This window comes from Pempheris klunzingeri, chromosome 19, assembly GCF_042242105.1.
Source record: "Pempheris klunzingeri isolate RE-2024b chromosome 19, fPemKlu1.hap1, whole genome shotgun sequence".
Lineage (NCBI taxonomy): Eukaryota > Metazoa > Chordata > Actinopteri > Acropomatiformes > Pempheridae > Pempheris > Pempheris klunzingeri.
Genome location: NC_092030.1, coordinates 1,027,136 through 1,050,253, shown reverse-complemented (window position 1 = coordinate 1,050,253; position 23,118 = coordinate 1,027,136). Strand labels below are relative to the sequence as shown.

Sequence of the window (23,118 nt, the reverse complement as noted above, 5' to 3'; positions counted from 1 at the left end):
AGCAACAGCAGTATTCCTGCAGCATCTGTGTTGTGGCACACATACACACACATGTTGACAAAAGCACACGTTTATTACAAACACACACACACACACACACACACACACACCCACACGGTCCATCTGTCTTTGTCTCCCTCCCACTGCCATCACCATGGGTCTGTCTGCAAAAAAATGTGTGATGCTTGGTGCAACACGCATGCTCAGAGCACTTCACACGGTGCATTTCCACTTAAACAAGAGATACGGTGCAGATTCTTTATGCATTCTGAACATCAGCAGCATTAAAGTAGCCAAAGCGTCGGTCCAAGACACCAGTGGACTGACGAGGAGGCTCTTGTCCACCGTTAAAGCTCAGGAAGCACTGCACTGCCACCTGAGCAGGTCCAGCAGGCAGGATGCTCAGGACTGCAGGCAGGAAAACTGTGAAGGTGTGTTCAGGAGAAGGTTTAGGTTTCAGTTTGACAGAGAGCTGCTGCCTCCTTCTGGTGACCAGTGAGCACTGCAGGAGAGCGGCCTCAGGAGGAGCCTCCAACTTTTCACTGAAGCAGGGAAGTAAAGTAGCTTCAGTCATCAATCTAACATCACATGTCTCTGTCTTTGAGGCAGAAGTCATCATACAGCCTAAAGGATAAGTCTGGAAATATTATATCCTCTCATGCATTTGAATTTTTCTAATAATTACTGTAAAGAACTCCAGTGAAAAGACCAAAACAATGTTTCATTCAGACTCAATAGCTTCTCTATCCTTTATAAAAAATAGGATAACTATTTCCTGGAACAGCAGGGCACTGCAGGTTTTAGCAGAAATGACTCAGACAGGAGTCAGTGGTGCATTCATGGCCACATATTGTGCTGTAGTGAGTAAATATATCAGTGCGTCTCTGCCCACAGCGGCTCATTGATGTGTTTGATGGAATTTAAATATACAGAAAACCCTTTTTTAATCTGAATCTGACCATTAATCCACCAGCAACATATATTTAAAGCTTTTTCCAGGACAAAATCAAACTCTTTGACACAAGCAATCATTTTATTTGAAAAAAAGTGAACTGCTATGTACAGTACGTAAAAAAAACATGAGATCAGTCCTAAAACATTTCTTGTCTTTTTGCTTTTCATGTTCATCTCATACGATCCTGTTACAAAACACAGGAAGATCCACACACTGTCAGAGCATTCCTGTACAGCATTCAGCAGAGGACAAATAAAAACACATCACATCTTCATCAGCATCACTTTTTCATCGTCAGTGTCGTCTGTTATCAAACCTAAACCAGTAGGTTAAATATCTGTGAACATTGATCTCAAACATTGGTCTCAAAACACACACAGTCCATGTGTTTCTGCTCCTGCGCGTGTGTTCGTGTTCCTGTTCGGTTTTATTACAATTAATGATTCTGTGTTTTTTGCGGACTAAAGGTCGCCCCCTGTTGGACCAGAGCAGGAAGTGGCTCCTCCTCTGAAAAGGGGACCATCAAACATCCACTGAAGGATCTCTGGTGAGCAGTTTTAGGGTAGAAAGATTAGTTTTAGAACCATTTCTGTTCATTGATGCCTGATATGACTTTCATTCATATATAGAGGAACAAAGAACAGCCATTTTAAGAGGAAAGGGGGACAAAAGGTGGGACACTGATTCTCTAAAACTGTTCTGTTCAGTTCAGTTCAGTTCATCGGGGGCGTCAGCCCTTGGATGAGACGATTGCATAGCTCTGAGAGTCGGCTCCTCTCAGGCCCACATGCTCCAAACGCAGCAGTGATTTCACACTCAGTAGTCGACCAAAACGCCGTCCCACAGCAATAAAAACAAAAGATCGGGATCTTTTCAGCTCTACTGTGGAAACACAAAGTGAAAACATCCAACCGACAGACGTTCTCTGCAGCGGGGCCGTGGTCCTCGTCGGGTTTAGTTTGGGAACTTTTACCCTTCTTTGACTTTCAAACTGAAAACTAGATGAAAGACGACAGATTTCTCTGTCTGTTCGCCGTCATTCGAGATCTTCACTGTCTCATCTGCAGACTTCAGGTTTGACACATATTTAAATGAGTCTTTTAAAGCAACATCTGACTTGGTAAGACATTTACAGCTGCATGCATCAACCATTGGAATTACTTCTGCAAATGTACAAACCGAAGCTGCAGTCGCACCAGAGCATGTTCAGAAATGTTTGAATACTAAGTGAAACATTGCTTTAACTGAATTCAAACAGTATGCAGCCCAGGTTTCTGTCTCATTGTGCTGTTCTTAGCTGAAAATCGATGTATTAGTCAAACAGCGACAACAGAGGGAGGCTGCTCCGTCCTCTTCGTGTTGTTAACTCGTAAAGCCCTCGTATTGAAGCTGCTGCATTACTTCTGCAAATGTTTCATTTCTGATACATTTATTAATGCATGCCTGATACATTTTTAATGGGATTCAATGGGACTGCTTGATACATATTTCATGAGGTTTTATGAACATGGTTCCCCCAGAATGAGCACTGACAGATTCTCACGAGTTTGGTGAAGCAACGTCCACGAAGTTTGGATCTGCTTTGATCATAACAAATCAATAAGACAAAAAAAACACATGAAACATTCATGACGTACAAAAATGAAGGAATGTAAACATACACACACACACACACACACACACACACACTCACTCACACAGACAAAACATCTATATATGAGCTATGCCAGTTATTGTCATCTTCTCTGCTACAGTGTGTGACAGCAGTTCTTTGAGACGAGCAAAGCCAAACTCTGCAGCTCCGTTTGGCCCTCGGGACGCACCGTACACGTGTCACTGTTTCTTTTCCACTTAGCTCACCTCCTCCCTGATGCCATTTAAATATTTTAGCGCTAAGTGAGGAAGTCCACAGGGAGGAGCGGGGGGGGGAGGATGAGGAGTCCACGGCGAGCGCAACACGTGTCAGGAGTGTCTCTGTGTTCCCTCCCAGTGTTCACGCTGGACTCTTCCACGTCATCCTTTCCGATGCAAGACGAGACCAACCCTCGATGAGCGGTGAGTGCAGATGGGGGAGTTCTGGCGATGGCGAGCGCTGGGGCGGGTGCTATAGCTCGCTGTGGCGCACAGGAGGCTCTAGCTTGTGTGACAGGGCGGTGAGGACTTTGTCGAACTTCTCGTAGCGCTCCGATTGGCTGCCCTCAGAGCCGCGGCTGCCCCACAGGAGGCGCATCTGAAACTCCGTCTGAAAGATGTCGTGTATCTCTGCTCGCTCCTGGAGTCCTGCAGAGGAGACAGAAGGGGGGGGGGGGGCGTCACTCTTCGTAATCATAATCAGAACACTATTATTTACTCACAATACTCTGTATTTTATTTTGTATTTAGATCATAAAAACTGTCTCAAAAAAGTCCTTTGGAAAAATAAAAACGTCACACTTCTATAGAGATAAAATAAAACTCTATAAAAACTTCAATAATCTTAACTCAAGGTTCACCAACTAGCCTTTTCTGAGCTTTCAACCAGGTCTCATGATCTTCATCAGCGTTCTTAGCTCATGGGACGACGCCTGAGCCGGTCCCATATGCTGATGAAGGCCGTGAGAGGAGGCTGAAAGCTCTGGAAAGTGGACCTTTGAGATTAGTAATCTGAGGTACTGTGTGTGTGTGTGTGTGTGTGTGTGTGTGGGGGGGGGGGGGGGGGGGGGGGGGGGGGGGGGGGGCTCTGCTGATGAGGGGGGCAGACTGAGGCCACGCTGGTCGATAGTGAGATATAACAGAAAACAGAGATGTGAGCTAATAGCTATTGACACACAGGTCAATAAAGCAGTAATGGACACAAACTGAGATCCATTGGGGGGGTATTAGGGATCAATACAGTTAACATACAGTAGACACACACACACACACACAGTCGTTACAGTGGTGTCGTGGTAACACTCGTCACTAATAACAGAAATCCACTAACAGCATGAGATGTAACACAGTCTGAGCCGTGACACCAGAGGATCAGTGAGGAGGACGTCATTAACAAGGCCCACAGTGCTGATGGGGTTATGTGGACAGTACTGGGGGCTGAGGGGGGTATAATCCAAATAAATGATTCATTTACAAGCATTTCTGATTCAAAACAGGAGTCTGCAGCTGCACACACTCTCCTGAGCTCAGCTGATCCCTGAGTTAAAGGCTAACATGGTGCTTTGTGTGCTGTGTCCCCTCCCTGCCTGACGGCGGCGCTGTTCTCCCTGCTCTCTGGTGTTTCACTGTGCCTGGCTGCAGGTAGCGGCCGCTGATTGGCTGGGAGACCGATGGCGCCCACTTTAACCTGGCACCTGCTGAGAGCTTCCTGGGCCCAAACCAGGCCGAGCTGTGACTCTTTGTGATCTCTGACTTTAGTGCTGAACTGATCTTCCCCCAGTCCTGGTTGGTCGAGTAAGTTAGTGTGGAGTTATCACAGATAAGAACAGATCACCTGATTGATTCTGATTCATCTTGGGGATAGAGGGGAGTCACTTTAGCACAGTCCAGCTGAGGCTGATGGGACGGCTATTAGTTTGGGCAGCATTGGACATATCAAGATCTGATGGCACTAGATGAAAAGTCAGGGGATCACCAGAGTTGTTAAAGTTCATCCTGAGGGGATCATGAATGTGTGTACTAAATATCACAGCAATCGATCATTTGTTCAGAAATCTCACCTAAAAAATCCAGGAATCACTTGAATCATTAGGATTCAGTGTCTGGCAGCTAGTAATGTCTCTATGAGGTTTTGCTCTGATCCATCTAATGTTTGCATGTGAATGTTGGCACTAAAGGAGAAATCAGGGGATGACTGAGGTCATAAGGATTCATCCTCTGGGGCCCTTTACTGTCTGCACATGATGGTAATCCATCCAAAAGTGGTCAGACGTCCATAATCCCACCTGACCAGCACAGAGCCACACCGCTAACACGGCTGAGAGCATCACGGCCGCTGTCTCAGGTGACTCCCTTCCTCTTACCCTGCAGTTTGGACTCGGCGTTGGTTCTGTAGATCCCCCCGTGATGTGCGATGGTGCGAGCTGCCTCTAGGTGGTACATGATCACGTCTACGCCCACCTCTGCGCTCTCCCAGGGCTCCAGCGCCTCTCCGACGGCCACGCCCCGCTCCAGCAAGGACAGGACGGGAATGATGTGGGGGAGGGAAGTGTTGGACAGGGCGCTGGACTCTGTGAGCGGAGCAGAGTTGTAAAGACGTGAGTCACCGTCTGTCGCACCTTTTGACACATGCAAACACAGACCGGTCATCTGATGCAGGATCTCACCTTTGCCATCGTTCATATTCTTCATGAAAGGTTTGAGCTTCTTCTCGTACAGAATAGCCCCCTCCGTGTGTCTCTGGCGTAAAGTCACCCAGGTTTGCTCCAGGCGGGAAATCTGAAGAAACGAGCAAAAGATGTTGAGATAGTTTTTTGGATGGAGGCCTTTGGAGCTTTTCTGCTAACGATGGAGCCTCTTTTCTTACCTGTGGCAGCTCCAGGGCTCTCATCACAGCAGCGAAGCCAAACATGTTGCCCAGGTTGCTTTTCAACTCCGCTGCCAGCTGGATGGTCTTGTGGAGCAGGGCGGCCCTCTCCTCGGTGCTTCCTGTGCAGCCCAGCAGGTCCACTGCCATCATGATAGACATGGTGTAGAACCTGGGAGACAACAATGAGCTATTCAGTGAAACGGAGTGAATCACTGCTGCTGGTGTGGAAGCAGAGCGTGATGAAACTCACACTGCAGGGATGATGGGGATGAAGTATAGATTATTTCAAGTGGAACAGTTCAGTACAAGATGTTCAGGAAGAGGGAGTTGAATTGAAGTTTGCTCTCAGTAACATGCTGCTACTTTGAGAAGTATTCTTTATGCTGTAGAACCAAACATACGAACGGAAAAAAAGAGGTGGAACAGAGGAGAGAAGAGATGGAGGAGAGGAAGAGAGGAGCACAGAACACCAGGAGCTGATGAGGGATGGAGGAAGTGTGTTTGTACCTCTCCAGCAGGTCGAGTCTCAGCTGGTGTCCATGTGGAAGTGTCAGCAGCTCCAACCCTGAGGACACTCCCATCATCCTTTGCATCTCTGAGGTTACGCCCAATATTCTGGCCACCTGTGAGAGAGGTTAAAAAAAAGATGGTGTGTGTTAGTATTTGAAGGTGTGTTAGTGCTTACCTCTGTGTGTGTGTGTGTGTGTGTGTACCGTGCAGTCCACCATGGTGATGTGTTTAGCTGCCGTCCTCGCATCCACCTCAGCCAGCAGCTCTTTGACCTTCTTCAGCACCGACATCTCCAGAGGCTTATTCTCAGCCGGCATAAGACAGGACTCGTACCTGCAGGGTGGGGGGGGGTGAATACGGCGCATTAGAAAGCACCGAACCAGGACAGGACACGAGCTCTGACCAAGTCTGCCAGGATTACAGAGGGTTGTAGAGGCTGGAGGTGCTCGGTGAGTATATTCTAAAGCATGTGACACTCAGCACTAGTCCTAACGTTAACGACAGCCTGTCCTCATAAGCAGCCTTTACTGCCAGTTTCCCCGGCAGCGTTACCACAGACAGTAACCCCCCCCTGCGCCAAACCTTCACAGGGGACACTGCTGCAGCCGGCTCCATCGCTGCTGCCAGCTCAGCGTACCTGACCGTTTTCCTTTTACCGGCTTCACCTGCTGTGTCCTCCCATGGCTCTGTGAGCCCAGTGACACCCAGTATCTGCTGTGTGTGACCACAGCACACAGTCTGCCCTCAGGCCGCCTCCCACAGGATCACCAGCTGTTCACGCAACTCTGTTTTCCAGCGTCTGCTCACTCATAGCTGTACTGCAGCACCTGGTCAGACCTGCCTCAGACCGGCACTCAGGCCCTCTGGGACAAAACGCCAGTACTGACCTTTGAAGACACCCACTTTACATCCTAAGAGACTTAAAGTCTGCTACTGTCCTGGTCTGCTGCTGATGAACTCGACTCTTGTCTGTTAAACTGTTCAGTCTTCTCGGTCACCAGTGGGACACAAGCTAAGTTGGTTTCTGTACCTACTCTCCTTCCCTTAAATGTTCACTCAGCCTTAGGAAACACACAATGAAACCTGATCACCATAATCCAGATTTTCCACGTGCTGTTTCATGTTTCACCCACTAAACTCCTCTTTGACTCCTCTTCACTCTGAAAGAGAAGCTCGCTAACATTCGACAGCCTGCTCCTGTGTGTGTTTGTGTCTCGTACCTTGATGGCCTGAACGAGGACGTTGTCTCCACCTGGGGGGCGCTGAACATCCCCTCCCCTTCCTCCCTCCCTCCGTCCTGCCTCCCTTCCTCCACTCGCAATCGCTCCACGTAGCTCTTAGCCGGGGGCTTCGGGGGCCCAGCGGGGCACGGTCTGAGGTCACAGTAGCTCCCTGCTGTTTCTGAGGAATGTGATTGGAAGGTGGGATGGTGGGCGGGCGAGGAGTGTGCAGAGTGAGAGGTATGCGCCGGATGCTCTGGGGGGTTGTCAGCTGCCGAGGGGCTGAGCTGGGGGTCACTGGACCGACGCATCACAGGGGAGGGTGGGACAACAGCCAGGACCCGTCCGCTGGAGTGGGCTCTCTGCCTGGTGACTGAAGACAGAGAGGAGAGTGTTATCATGGAGAGGGAATGTGAAGGGGGGGGGTTATTTCTTATCTGCATGTCTGAGTGTGTGTGTCTCTTACTAGCACTGTAGGCAGGAGACAGCGGCGTTTCCCCGACAGGTGACAGGGGGCAGCGGTACTCCTGAATCTGGTCCATGCTCATCGCACAGTTCCGCATTGCGTCTTTATGATGGTGGATAGTGGACGGGCTGCAAACACAGCAGGTTTAGGTTGTTAACAATCTTCGGGTATGGATTTAAAAGCTGACAAGGAACTGAGGAGAACCTCACAAAGCCGTGCAGCTCGAGGTGTCACAGGAGTGCAAATGCTAATTATTATTTTAGGGCGAGACACGAGGGAGAAAGTTTAGTAGGTGCAGCTGTGAGGACAAACGTTCTACTTCACGATACAAACATGTTCTGGTGTTATTGGGGAATTAAAACCACGTGTAGGACTTTAAAGCAGGAGCAGAGGATGTAGTACAACAGGGCTTCTTTGGAAAAGAGGATGAATATTTAACAAATGTTTAAGGTGTATAATCAGTGTTTCAGCACATTAAAACTGGGACGTGGTCTCAACAATCGAGCCACGTCTGTTCTCTCTGTAAAGCCCACTGTATCTGTCTGCTCCTTCTTTGGTCATTCCCGTTTCAAACAGCCTCGTTCTCGTTCTGTTTGAAACCTCAGTGATCCCGTGCAGAAGAGGCCAAGTGAACGAGCCTTTTGGCACCTTCACTCTGAGGACACTGAGCAGGACCTGATGCTCATCACGGGGGAGGTGCTAATGGTGTCTGTGAAGTGAGGGGGACTCCAGGAAGGTGGGAGGTAAGTGCACCAGTTTAGTCTTCAAACACAACACTAGTCTCACACACACACAACCTGCAGGTGGGCACGGGCTCCGGCTCTGGTTCTGGTGGAGCCACTGGCGTCTTAACCGGACTGGGACTGTCTGAGTCACTGATCACGTATATAACACAAGGTCAGAGTCAAACAGAGACATACGACAAAGACCGTACTGTTGTCAGGGCCGATCACCGGCTCCTCTCTCCTCTCCTGGCTCACCTGTGAGGTATCATCTTCTCCGTCGTCAGCCCGTCAGTCATGGTGACGCTCCTCCTCTTGATGTACGCCCCCCTCTGGCTGGACGGCGAGTAGGCGGAGCCTTGCTTGCTGTTGGACAGAGCGAAGGTGGCCTCCAGGTAGCGCAGAGGGAGAGTCCTGCTGACGGGACAGTAGATGTGGACACCGCTGGACTGGGACACCGGCTTGCGCTGACCCACGTAAAACCGCACAAGCTCCTGGACCGAGTCGAAACTGTCAGACTCCAACATGTACTGCACCTGCACACAACAGAAGAGATAAGATATTATTGTAGTAGTCCCACGATGGGGAAATGTACATTGTCCCAGCAGACAGGAGGAGAAGCAGCTAAGACAGAGGGAGTGTACAAGTAGAAACAATATAATATACATGGAGAGAATATAAAAAAGAAAGTATAGAACTTTATATCAGCTCTGAGATCATCTTTGTTCTGTCTTATACCAAAATCACTCAAATATAAGTGCGGGGGGGGGGGTCTTCATGTTTTGTAACCAGAGAGTTATGATTTTCTTTGGGTGGGGAAGACAAACAGCTGCTGTTCCTTCCACGCTGCTTAAAACCAATCAAACAGAAACCAGCGTGACAGTTGGGATTTGAGGTTTTGAGGCAGACAGAGACAAGAGAGGCACAGTAGGTCCAGCCTGTGTGATCCATAATCAGGTGATTATGAGTCCAGCCGGAGCAGGACTGAGAGTACAAACATGCCAGAGTGAATTTAACGAGGTAAAAGGCATCAGATATGAACACGTGTAAGAGCAGTTAGTTTAGTTTACAGCTTTAGTCTGACCTTGGTCTCGTTGGATTTGACCAGGACTTTGCTGATCTTGAAGTGCAGCACCTCGTTGTCCCATCGGCAGGTCAGCACGTAGTCGCCCACGGTGGTCAGAGAGTCACTGACCAGGAAGTCTCCGTTACGTAAAACCAGAGTCTCTGACACCTAGACGGGGAGAATATGTGTTGTTGTAAGTTGTTGAAACGACACAACAGGCTCCGAACCCAAAGAGCTGCAGGCAGACTGGTCTCTCTGAGCTACAGCCTGTGAGAACACCACACTTCTGACACTCTGACTGTTGAATAATTGAATTTAGAGAATCGTGATTATTTATAACGATGCCTGGGGATAGTTTGTGTTTCTGAACAAATACAACTATCTGTCTCACTCCTGACGGTCTCACAGTTTGTATTCACCGCGGTGGTCTCCGAGGACACACTTTATGGAGTCAGCACGGTTGTAAAATGAAAGTTTTTTGAATTTATTGGCAAAACAAGTAATCCAGAAAAAAGCAATCTCCACATTCATGGTTAATGGCCACAGCTTCAGGCCGTACATGCTGCTGATACCAAACACTGCAGATGTGTCTCTGGCTTTTGTGACAACGCATTAAAAGAATCGACCTGGTATCCATGTAGGGAGAGAGGCCCATATTTCAAACTGAGCAGTGTTCCCTTTAAAACTAGAGGCTGCAGATGAACGCTGAAGGTGTGGAGCTTTAAATTCAGCCAAGAGGAGAGAGATGAAACATGCGGTGCTTCTCCACCAGCAGGTGGCAGCATGCACACTGATTTAGAGCCAACGCAGGACTGTCTGAGCTCCTTCCTGCTGAGGGGAGCTCATCCCTCACTGCATTTAACAGTAAATCATGTTTTTACTGACAGCTTGGAACAAATTACAGAAAATAATATGAGCAAAAGAAAAGCCCAAACACATGTGTTGTGTTTTGTGCTCATACTGGAAGTCTTCACTTTTAAGGGAAGAAGGACAGAGGATGGAAGGATTTAGGGAGGAGAAAGTGTTAAAGAACCCACCGCACACCTCCTGTGAGTGAAATGTAGTCACTAAGTATTGTTTGGTAACCAGGGCGCTCCGGGTTTCCCCAAGTTTGCACTCAGTGGGGCAAACGCTTGAATACATGAATATTTTATGTAAATGAAAAGAGGAAAGACTCACAGATGGCTGATTTGAATCTGTGTCTGTGTTTATGTGTGTGTGTGTGTGTGTGAGACAGAGAGCAGAGGTTGATCAGGAGACAGAAGCAGCTCTTATCATCGAGGACCCTCCACATGTGCACATGTGTGTGTGTGTGTGTGTGTGTCTGTGTATCTGCGTCTTAGTCACCAGCTGTGAAATGCAATTGCGTACATCAGCAACATGCGCAGCTGTCTGTTTGGCAGAGTTTCTCCTCCTTCTGAACGCTAAAGCAATTTCTACTGAGCTGTGACAGATGATGGGATTCAGTAATCAGTGTCATTCTGTGTGTAAAGCTTTTAAACTGCGCTTTCAAAGCCAGAGACTTTGGCCAAGTAGTCACTCAACTAACACTACTGGTTACCAACCACATCCAACTACACAGAAACAATGTTATCTCTGCACCTTGGTCTCCTTTCATGATGTGGGGAAGGGAAGCACAAACAGCTCACTGCCACAGGGACGTTTAACAGAACTTGGTGGGTTAGGTTTGCTGAACACACTCCGCTGGACTTTATGCCGATCACAGCCCCCCAAGGCCCAAAGTGTTCTGTCCAGTCAGTTTACAGTGACATAAAACAACAGATTGATAGTTCTGTCTATAAAATGTCAGAAAACAGTGTAAAAAGCCCACGCTGATGTCTTCTAATGATTTTTTCTCCAGTTTAAACCCGTGGCACAGTGCAGGCTCCATCTGACAATAAAAAGAAAAAACAGATGCGTCCTGTGCATTTGTGTTCATGTTTGAGATCATACGGATGAAACCTTTAGTACTGAGAAGACGACCTGTGAGGCTGAAGGTTACGCCCACTGCTTGGGTTAACTAATAGTAATGTTCAGTGATGAAGCGTGGAATCGGACAGAAGGCCGAGCTAACGTTGGCCCTGTGGCTGTCACCGCTTCCTCAGCGTCCAGACGATCTTGGCAATAAGAGACCACATCACATAGATGTGCAGCGACACGCCGGCCGTCTGTTTCAGAGCAAGAGTGGCTCTTTTGTGTCACTGTGATTCCACAGCGAGACGCCTGCAGCTCTTTTGACTTAAAAACTGTAGGTGGCGAGTGTGCGAAGGAACTCCGACCTCACTGAGCTGTGGGATGAAGCCAACGACTGGCCTTGAGTTATGTTGTGGAATAAATCAGCTTTAGCTTCACAAACATTTGTGTTTGTGTTCATCGGGTTTGACTGGAAAACTCGTACTCGTGAGATGCTCTCTGACGCAGACACCGAGTCAGTGAGGGGTTTTCTGTGTGCTGTGTTTTTGTATACAGAGCAGCACGGGCTGTTGAGGATCCTTATACTCCTGTCACATAGTGCTACATGGTATTTCTACCCTCTAACGTGTTCATGTGCACAGACGGTGTGTGTGCTTACCTCTCTGGGTATGTGTCCATGGTACCAGCCATGGCTCCTGATGTCAGCAGCGCTCAGCTTCAGCTCCTCCTCCAGCTCCTTACGTAGTTTCTCAGGGGGAGACTCCAGCAGGTACTTCTCCTTGGAGAACTGCACGGAACAAACACAAGAGGAAAACAAGCATCAGCGGGGGCGAGTTCACACAAGGGGTTCGTCGTGTGGAGCTGGTCCAGTGTATCCACACGGAAACGGACCACTGAGTAGATGCACAGTCCTTCTACAACTTTGACTACACATGTATGTATTTATAACTACATCATTGGGAAGTTACAGCACAAAAAGATGCTGAAAAACACTTCTGCTTAGAGCACAAAAAGAAATAAATCATGTAGTAGGACAATCATTTGGTATTATTATGGCTGCTAGCTACAGGAGAGCATCGCTCACACACAGGCATGCACACAAACACACACCTGTGTTACAGAAGGCAACACTGCAGGGAAGCAACAGTGTGTGCTGCCTTCCACACAAGCATGTTCTCACACACACACACACACACACACACACACACACACACTTGGGCGCAGGCAAGAAACAATCCAATCGACCCTGACCTGATTACGAAGAGGGAGCAATCATCATGTGTAAGCTCTTATTGTTCTTGTGTACTGTGGAGGCCTAGCTTTAGCTTTTGAGTGTGGTCACTCAGGATGGATTGTAATAATGCCAAACACACACACACACACACACACACACACACACACACACAGAAACACACAGATACACAAACAACTGATCACATTTCAGATTTCAGACATTCAGATTTCTAAATCAAAATGTTTCTCTTGATGCTGCTTGAAGTATCTTGTATTTATCCACACGGCTCATCAGGCACAGTTTTACATTAACCCCTGAAGGTGTGTGTGTGTGTGTGTGTGTGCGTGTGTGTGTGTGTGTGTGTTCAAGTGTGTTTGTGTATGTACAGAAAGAAAAATAGGAAATCCCACACCGGGACCCGACGTTACATAAAGACACCATAACAGCCCATGATTGTGGAAAGACTGAGTTCAGATAGATGATCTGAGTGGAGGCGAACGCCACACACACACACACACACACACACACACACACACACACACACACAGACTCTTACACAAATAACCACACAGCACAAGAAATCCACACAGGAATAAACAGCGAAAAGAAATCATCTCGACTCTGCCAATATGAAGAGAAATGAGACTGGAGACCAAAATAAACAGTAAACAGCCTTGTCGCTAAGGCTAGCCTGTCGTTCCTCCTAATATTTTCCTTCAATCTCTCCCTCCCTCTCTCCCTCCCTCCCTCCCTCCCAGTGTTTGTCACCTACTTTCTCTCAGTCTCACACTTTTCACTGTTCATAGTTCATCTTCCTCCCTCCTCTCATCATCCCTCTCAATCAGCAAGTTTTAGTGAGCTGTTAGGCTTTTGTGAATGTGTGTGACAGAAAGCGTGAGAGAGCGATGATGTGAGAGAGCAGGCCGGGAAGCTGAAGATCTGTGTGTGTGTGTGTGTGTGTGTGTGTGTGTGTGTGTGTGTGTGTGTGTGTGTGTGTGTGTGTGTGTGTGTGTGTGTGTGTGTGTGTGTGTGTGTGTGTGTGTGTGTGTGTGTGTGTGATATGAGGACACTACAAAAGCCAAACAATCGATCGTATCGTCTCCAGGTCACTGCAAGATGAAATTATTAACTTCCCTCTCTCCCTGCTGCTCTCCCCTTCTTTTCTGCCTCTCTTCTCAAACCCTCTGGGGCAAGATGGAGGGATATCACCAGCGGAGGCTCACTCCCCAAGATTAGATTTGAGGTGTGTGTGTGTGCATGTGTGTGTGTGTGTGAAGGGGAGAAGAGGCCAATAAAAGAGCAGAGGGGTCAAGTGTGCAGTTATTGCTTTTCCTTGTCTCCGTGGAAACCCAGGAGAGGCCTGCCACTGTACTGATGCTCAACAAGGAACTCTGTGTGTTTGTGAACACATATATATATATGAGAGGTTATGGGGCAAATTGAAATGTCAGTGGGGCTCTATTTATGATACGGTTCATGGAACAGGCTGATCAGAGGGGACGCACTGAGGGAGGGGGCGAAAAATGAACCGACAATAAAGAAAGAGAGAAAAGGAGATTTGACAAGTACAAACACACAGAGAACATCTGCTTCACTGGATTCTAACACATTATGGAGATATGCAGCCACCACGTAAACCCACCCCATGTTCAGACTGCAGGGGGAGTCCTCTGTGGGACTACTGGTACTTATTTCCTGTGTGTTTTGCAGAGAAACATCTTCCCCTCGTGACTTCCTGTCAGCTACAGAGCGTGTGTGTGCTCTAATGGCAGACACACTCTCCTCTTAAAGAGAGCGGGGGGGGGGGCAACAAAGATGGGGAGGAGATGCAAGAGCACAGCCAAGAAAACTCTCCTATCCAGGTGTCGACTGGTGACAAAAGGGGGGAGACATCGACAAAGAATATTACACTACTGGTGTTATCACAATGACAAGGTGGGCGACACATGCTGAGTCCTTGGTTGCCGCAGCAACATACAGTGTTTGTTTGCCTGTTTATGTAAAAATAAAAGTAAAATCTTCCATCTTTCGCCTGCTGCAGTAGCTTTAACTAGTAATAACTGTTAGATAATAACTGTGGACATAGTGGTAATAAAGCTCTTTAAAACTCTTCCTTCTCCTCCTTGTACAACTATTTCTACTATCAATGCTGCAGCTGCATTTAGGACTTTTAGTGCTGCTGCTAGTTTCCACTTACATCTAAACGCAGTGGCGAAGACACGGAAATGCAAATATGAATGTTATTTTGCCGTTTGTGGTGTATTTCCTGTGGGTTTAATAGCAGCGCACAAGCATGAGATCATTCTTCATTTGAAAGATGTGTTTGTCAGGAGTATTAGCATCTGAGCGGGTTCGTTAGCACCACAGCTACACAGAGCAGCAACGACTGTGGGATCAAAACACAGAAACAAGTGATTTATGAAGGCCGACAGGAGATGCACGGGAGCAGGCACACTCAGAGGCACACAGACAAAATAACAGGCATACAAAAAGACCAGACTGCAGACAGGCAGACAGACAGACAGAAAGTCATTAATGTAGACAGAGAGGCAGAGGCGCAGGGAGACAGGTAGCCCATTAGCAGATGAGAGAGTTTAGGCAATTTAGCAGCTGATGCAGGACGTTGCTTCCCCAGGGCGACAAAAAGGGGGAAAGAGATTGGTGTGTGTGTGTGTGTGTGTGTGTGTGTGTGTGTGCACATGCAGGATGTGTGTGTGTGCATGTGCATTCATCCATGTAGGTGTGTGTGTGTTCTACATGGGTGGCATCATTAATGAATGGGGCTGTGTTTGGTCTGATTTGGACAGAAAGTAACACCAGACAACCAAAGATAAAGTACAGGCAGGCTTTTACATGCAGCCCCTGGGTTCACTGTATGGTCTGAGTGGATGGGGGTGGGTCTATGGGCTGTAGGGGCTCGGGGGGGGTGCATGTGAGACTTTGAGTTATAGATAACAACACAGTGTGATCCTTCACCTTCAGTAATTTACACCAACTCACACTTTTCCCCCTCACCGCCAGCCAATTAGACGGTTTTGTCTGGTACCATCACCACACCCCCCCCCCCCCCCCCCCCCCCCCCGAGTGAAAATTGACACTGCTATCACTCAGTATCAGTAGGAGGAAAACTGGACCACTTAAAAGGAAAATAAATGAAAGGGATGATAATGGGGAGAAATTCTAAATATATGCACATATTTATACATATATTATGCACACACACCCCTTTTTTTAGCACATTGTGTGTGTGTGTGTGTGTGTGTGTGTGTGTTACTGTGGTTATTGGTTTTACTCTGTTTTCTGTTCCATGCTGAATCATCTGTCTGTGCAAGCATGCAGCGTTTACACTTCTAAAATAAATCTCAGGAACATTATTTGATCGGGAAAAACTACTGAAAGTAACCAGTTTTTATGTGAAACCACCTGATATGAGCCCAAACACAGCCACAGGTATGATACAGTGTGTGTGTGTGTGTGTGTGTGTGTGTGTGTGTGGGGGGGGGTGTTAACTCTGGCACAAATCACAGCGCTGTTGTTTGTGGTTGAACTAGTTTGTTTGCTAAATCATGCAGAAGCAGCACAAAGCCAACTACCCAGAGCCATTTAAAGGGATGTAACCAAAAACAAACAACTCCGGGAGCAAAGGCACGAACGACAAATGAGACGGAGGATAATTGCTGGCAAGTCTAAAAACCTGCAGGGGAAAAAATGAAGTTTCTGGTGTTTACCAAAGCGAAGAGAAGAGGAACACATACCCAGAAAAGAAGCTCTAACAAAGGAGAGGAATGCAGCACTCTGATCTGAGCTCATGTCAGGATGCATCTTCTCTCTTTTCCAGCTCGTGGGCTAGCCTCTAACCCCGTCGTCTTGGTAACGCCACGAGCGGTGGCGGCGGAGGGGGGAGGATTGGGGTTGGTTTTGATGGGGGAGTGGGGTAGTGGGGGTCATGCACACACACACACACACACACACACACATCAAGGTCAGGGGTCCAGTTCTTGGAGATTCTTCGATCCCTCGATCTTCTCCCTCTTTCGCCCCCCCCCCCCCTCAACTCTCAGCTCTTTTAGCGAGATAGAGAGCAGGATTATCACATAAAGACCTGAGTATCCTCCTATCTCTTATTACACCCCCCCCCCCCCACACACACACACACACACCCACATTCTAGGGGTTTGTGTGTACATACGTGGGCAGTATCACCCCTCTCCAGACTCTTATAATCCCTTTGTGCCCTCCAGTGTGATTTCCACTGTTGTATTCACACGGGTTCACACGAGTATTATAGTGGTTAACACACACACACACACACACACACACACACACACACACACACACGCACACGTAAAATGATATCAGCATTAGAAGGAGAGCTGGTAACATTAGACTTTATATTTTTGTACTCTTTTTTGTCTTTGCAAGGTGAAAATGGCATCAAATCAAGGCTGACGACACACTGACAGCTCATATTCATGTGGAAATGAGGAAGAAACACAGAAAATACTAGAGAGTGGTTTTGAAATGACAGAACTCTTTAGTCTGAACTGGATATGAAAGAGAAAAACACTCTCAAGCCAAAGAAACAAGGAATCAGTGTGCAGAGAGAGTGCATGCCTTAAACTTGTGACACCTACGTAAGTAAAATTCTGCTCAGGTCCAAAAAATTGCGTCCGACCCTTTTTGAACCAACTTGGATTCAGCCTGAACTCAACCTGAGCCTGAGCCACCGCAGTTTAACAAGCCTGAACCCCATTAGACAGTTCTGGCAAAGTCTCTGACTGAATACCCTGGGATTTTAGTTGGAGCCATTCTGATGGTAAATGGTTTGCACTGGAAGAGTCCTCTGACCTCCACTGACTCTGCTCAGTCTGGCTGGACAGATACCAGATAATGAAAAGACAAAAAAATAAAATGTCCCTTTCTTGAATGATTCATCCTTATTGAAATGTGTCTGCGGCAACGTGTGTGTGTGTGTGTGTGTGTGTGTGTGTGTGTGTGCAGCATATTAGATAACAGCGGTGCTAGCTCGGCTATCCTGTCAGTCACATGACCCTCACCTTGCGTCCGTCTAATTGAGTCACATCAGCCTGATTGATGCAGCTGAGTAATTAGCTGACACGCATGGTAATTATGTCGTTCTCCAACATCTGTACTTTCCTGCAACGGTCCCTTTTTTGGAACAGCTCTCCTCCTCTAAGGTGAAGATGCTGTTAGTAATGAGGCTTCTGTCAGACTTTAGGCCCGTCAGCACATCGTTTCACATGATCTCAGGTGAAAAACACTAACTGATTCATATATGAGAGAAATTACGCAGAAAACCAGTTTGGGAGGAGAATCAAACCTCAGCGCAGCCACAGAGCCTGAGATAAAAAGCTATTTATATTTTACAGTATTGATTTCCAGCGCGCAGAGGGTGCAAGCACTTGTCACAAACGGGATATAGCAGGCAGTTCAGAAACAGGAGGAAAAACACAGGGAAGGAACTAACAAACAATGCTGGTGCCTCCTGTGATCAGACAGTATCAGAGCAGCAGCAAGTCTCCTCAGACTGAGAGAGTATGAGGCTGATTACAGTGACCTTCTACTGTCGTCAGGAGTGAGTGCACACACACACACACACACACACACACACACACACACACACACACACACACACACAGGGCATTCAGCCCCTGAGGCATCGGGATGCCGTCATATAACCTGCTACAGGAATATGTACAGTACACACACATGCAGGCAGATCGCTGGTGTGAGCTGTCAGTCAGGGCACAGACCCCCTGCACTGAGTGACAGCTGGCGGACAGGATGTGACACACAGCTACACTCCCACTGAGGCTGCAGGAAGCACAGCGCCGCTCGGCACCGGGCGCCTCCTCTGTTTCTAAAAACTACACTCTCCTCCTGCTCTGCACTTTGGCTTCATCCATTAGCTCTGTCTTTCTCACGTTTCCCAGGTCTTCTTGGCGTGTTGTCCCACTCCTGAGTAGCACCTGTAGTCCTCCTCTTCCCACCTCAGGCTGCAGGTACAACCTCCACCAATCAGAGGACAAAGCAGCAGCCTCTTTGTAGCCTGGCAGACAAGCCCCAGGGAAAAGACAGACCTAAATTCACCCTCTTCTGCACATGGAGGCTAATTGCTGTGACATCCAAAAGCGACCTTGATGAACATATCAATTATGGATTGGGAAGGTGGGGTATGCCCCTGGCATGTCCTTCCCTCCCCAGTGGAAGTGATGCCCTTGTGTGGAGGTAAAAACAACAGTAGATAGTGGATGCACCCAAAATGTCCATCAGAACCATCCTTTGCACCGTGTGAGCCACAGCCTCTGGTCCATGGCGGCACATTAGGTCAGAGCAGGCTGAAGGAGCTCTGCAGAATAACCTTTACAGCTCCCTCCCCTGGTTTAAGTATTACAGCTGCACTGTGTCAGTGTACAGTACACAGGATGCTTCATCCACTGAACAGAGATATGATCTGTCCCCAGATATCATCAATAATGTGGGTGAGTAAAATCACAGCTGATGTGAAAGAAGCTCTGAACATAAAGCACAAGTTGTATTTAAAAAGTTAATTTACCTTTAATATATTCAGACAAGTCTCTGCCTTCCTCTCTACGGACCAAACCCATCGTCTCCGTCTCTGTCCCTCTCTGACTCTGTCATTCATATTTTAATGTCTCTGCCTCTGTGAATCACTTCTTCTTCCAGCTTTTTGTGTCTGGCTCACTGCAGACCCTCCACAGCACCTCCTCCCTCTCTCTAATCAACCTGGTGGGCAACATCCATCAGCACTTTGATGAGCCGCCATTAACTGAGAGTGAAACACAAGTGTGTATCAGTGTGTGTGTGACACCGTGCCAACAGATATGTGCTGACAATCAGCTGCCTAAAGGGCAGAATGTCCTCTCCGGACGTGTCTGTACTGCATGTGTGCCTGTGGATCTGTGTACTATTATCACTACTACAGTACTAATACTGCTGTGGATGCTTCATTTATCTCGGCCTTGGTTGCACACGACAGCGTCGATGAGAGGGAAAAGAGAAAGATCTACAGAAAAGCTGTTTCATCCCCGAAAACGTGAACAGACAGAGAAGCACCAGCACACACACACACACACACACACACACACACACACACACACACACACACACACACACACACACACACACACAGAGGAACAGAGAAGATTTTAATGATGTTTGACTGTGAAGTACAGCTCCTAACAGCACGTCTCTCCCTCGCCTCCTGACCCGTGTTTCTCTGCTAAACAAGCCTAAAGGCTACACACTGTCTCTCACACACACACACACACACACACACAGAAGAGTGAGGGGAGTACGGATCCATTTCAACCATCTGCACAAACACATTTATTCCACACACACACACACACACACACACAGTCAGACACGTGTGTTCCCGCAGGTGAAACCAGGCTGTCAGAGGTCCATTTTTCCAGAGGTGCTGATGACGTGTTCAGTTATTAAAGAGACAGACTGGAGTGTGAACGTCACCCAGATACTGATTAGAGATTACACAGATTCAATTAGACGTGTCTCTGGATGAAATTAGATAGCTTGCATGAACCCAATTCAATTCAAATTAGTTAAATACTTCGCTAATGACACAGCGATGTAGCCACGCATTGCTCTAATTGGATGCACATACAAGTTTAATACAAACACATGCACAGTTCTGCTGTTTAGATGCCCGAGGGATCACTGAGCTGGTTGACTTAAAGGCCTTAAAAAAACTAATTTTCTGGTTCAGCTTCTGACCTCGAGTGGTGGGATCGTACACGAGCGCTAAGCTAATCAAACTTCAGGCGACGGTTTCACAGTTTTGCTCATTTCACTAGAGAGATTTCTGGATCTTTCTTTTCTATGTGCTCTCACGGGTTGGAAGTGGGCGGGGCTCCGTTACAAAATGGTGATGTCACGCACGTATGAGCACCAATCAGGATGCAGCAACAATTAATACAAATCAGTGAGTGTTACATTCCCAATAAATAATACCACAGTAAAGGTGGTTTTACTTTGCTGTTGCTTATTAGGCCAATCATAAATCATAATTATACATTACTTATGATTTATAGTCAAGTTTTCTGAGCTATGCACATTGAAATTTGCACCCATTGTAAAAAAAAAACGTATTTAAAGAAGGTTTAAAGGTTTACTGTAAAGTAAAAGTGTTGTTGTGAAAGTATTAATAAAGAAAAACAGCATTTTAGGCTGATGAAGAGTAAAAAAGGATGCATGTTGACATGATTCTGCTTCATCATGTGTGCATTGTGGATGCAGCGTTGTGTCGAACATATTCTGAGCTTTGAGAACTTCAAAGAAAACGTCAGTTATCATCAGTTTATCTTCACGTGGTTTTTACTGGAAATAGAAGAAAATACAAAAACAAACGCAGGGCCAGTTTTACAGAAGTGCTGCAGGCTGCACACAGTATTTAGAAACAAGAAAACCACAGAAACAAAACTTCTCTTCTATCTTTGTCTTTTGCATGCACATATCATTTTCACAGCTAAGCCACAGAAATGTGAATGTGGAAGCGAGATGTGAGGAAGCAGAAAGCAGAAATGTGATGGGGACAGATAAAATAAAACCATTACCAAGAATAAACTCGAGAGGCCACATGTAACGTTACCACACAATAAAGACACACACACACACACACACACACACACACACACACGAGCGCCCCACTCCCTTACTGTCGACTCAGCAATGCCACACCTATGGATGCTGTTGCCATGGTAACTACATACTCTGCATGCCCCAGCTGGTGTTTCCCTGAGGAAAATGTATGTGTGTGTGTGTGTGTGTGTGTGTGAGAGACATTAACGTGCCCCATGTGTGCTTTGCTCTGTCATGTGCAGTGGGGTGCACTGAGGAGGAAAACATGGCTGGTTGGGAGCAGTTATCATGGTACCCCATTGTGTGTGTGATTGTGTGTGTGTGTGTGTGTGTGATCTTCCATATTTCAGTTATCAGTGCTGTTACCGGTCGAGCCGCTCAGCCCCGACTAAAGTCCAGGAGATTTGACAGAACAGGATTCAGCTTTCATTAATGAAAAGTGCACTGACTGGACAAAACAGTGAATGAAGCTAAAATTCCCCGAAACCCTTGAGATCAACTTTACTGCCAAGAATTTTCTGAGCTCAATCCAACTTAACTCAAATCTGATAGCACAAACACAACAATAGCTGAAAACACAGTCATGGAGCCTCAGCAGAGTAAACAAATACCTCAGCAGCACGTCGTTATGTTCCTCCAGTGACTCATGCTTTAAATGTACACACATTACAGTGTGTGTGTGTGTGTGTGTGTGTGGTGACCTGGGTTTCTGCCAACGTGGCTGAGAGGATTTTAGACAGTTAGTGGTCATGTTTCCAGCTTCAGGTTTCGTTCACTGCAGCATCAATCTGCTATAATCTGTGACATAATAGCTAATGGCTAATTCACCATCGTCGCTGCTGCATTATGTCCTGAAGAGGAAAGAATGAACTTTAATTTTCAAGATCAAACCTTTACACAATATATGAGTTAGAGGTGCCCTGCTGAGGTTTTACTGTCACTGTGTGCGTCCTTCAGCCCTAACAAACACATTCAGAGCATTTTCTGCCTCATGAAACATCCACAGAGCAGATATTAGGAAGAGTTTAAACTTATATTGTTAATATCCATGTTTGCTTACTCGCAGACTTCTTCTTCACCTTTTATGGTGATTTACTGACAAGTGGAAACCATTAGCAGGATGGTTTGATGCTCCTGTGCCTGAGACACTGAGAACATTACTCTGCAGCACTAGTAGTGGTCAAAAACTCAACACGGTACCTTTGAAATGTGCCATTCGTTCATTTATTTGCTCTATATTACTGTGACACAGCCAGACGGTCACATTAATGCTGACTGCACAGTGTGTCTGTATCAGAGTATGAAGTGTGACGGTTTGTCATGAAGCCCTTCAACAGAGCAGCCTGCCTGTTACACACTTAAAACAATGACGTAGGATGGATCTATATCTTATTCTGGACTACACAGACGCTGATTCAGGAACAACAACTTCCTCTCTAGATGTTTATCATCCCCGAGCGGCACAGCTGGACTCACCCGTCCGTCTCCCCTCACAGAGGGCTGAGGCACTGTGTTTCCTTAGCGTGTCGTCCTCCTCACATGTGAGTGTGTTTACCAGGCAGAGCTGATACAGAGATAAATAAGTGAGGTCTCATTTGCTCTTTCTAACCAGCATCAAAGCTCATCTCTTACTATTTCTCTCTTAATGTGCACTTTATTATCCCGCCAGCTCACTCCGTTACTTTTCTCCTCCTCCTTTCCTTTATTTCTCCGCTCCAAATTCCTCCTTCATCCCTCCTCTTCTAAATCCATCACTCAGTTGCTTCTTGTCTCTCCGCTGCCGGTTCATCTCTCACTCCCTGCTCTCACCTGCCATCTCTCGACCATACATCATATCATTCCCCTCTCTGTGCACTTTCCCTCACCGATCCACTCAGCCTGCATGAG

At 47.0% G+C, this 23,118-nt stretch overlaps 1 protein-coding gene across 2 annotated transcripts in view; it reads right to left on the bottom strand.

Moving 5' to 3' along the window:
• Positions 1-1,026: 1,026 nt before the first annotated feature.
• The window catches only part of sh2d3ca (SH2 domain containing 3Ca), a 46,665-nt gene continuing 24,573 nt past the window's right edge, over positions 1,027-23,118 (bottom strand). The window contains exons 5-16 of one of the 2 annotated variants that reach the window (XM_070850849.1): positions 12,013-12,141; positions 9,459-9,608; positions 8,633-8,910; positions 8,450-8,527; positions 7,653-7,780; positions 7,187-7,559; positions 6,170-6,299; positions 5,964-6,079; positions 5,454-5,625; positions 5,254-5,365; positions 4,951-5,157; positions 1,027-3,235 (exon numbers count right to left, since the gene is read on the bottom strand). In XM_070850849.1, coding sequence (XP_070706950.1) covers positions 3,060-3,235; positions 4,951-5,157; positions 5,254-5,365; positions 5,454-5,625; positions 5,964-6,079; positions 6,170-6,299; positions 7,187-7,559; positions 7,653-7,780; positions 8,450-8,527; positions 8,633-8,910; positions 9,459-9,608; positions 12,013-12,141 — 2,049 coding nt within the window. In that variant the 3' untranslated portion in view covers positions 1,027-3,059. The remainder of the gene's footprint in view (positions 3,236-4,950; positions 5,158-5,253; positions 5,366-5,453; positions 5,626-5,963; positions 6,080-6,169; positions 6,300-7,186; positions 7,560-7,652; positions 7,781-8,449; positions 8,528-8,632; positions 8,911-9,458; positions 9,609-12,012; positions 12,142-23,118) is intronic. The other variant, XM_070850850.1, reaches the window with a different exon arrangement.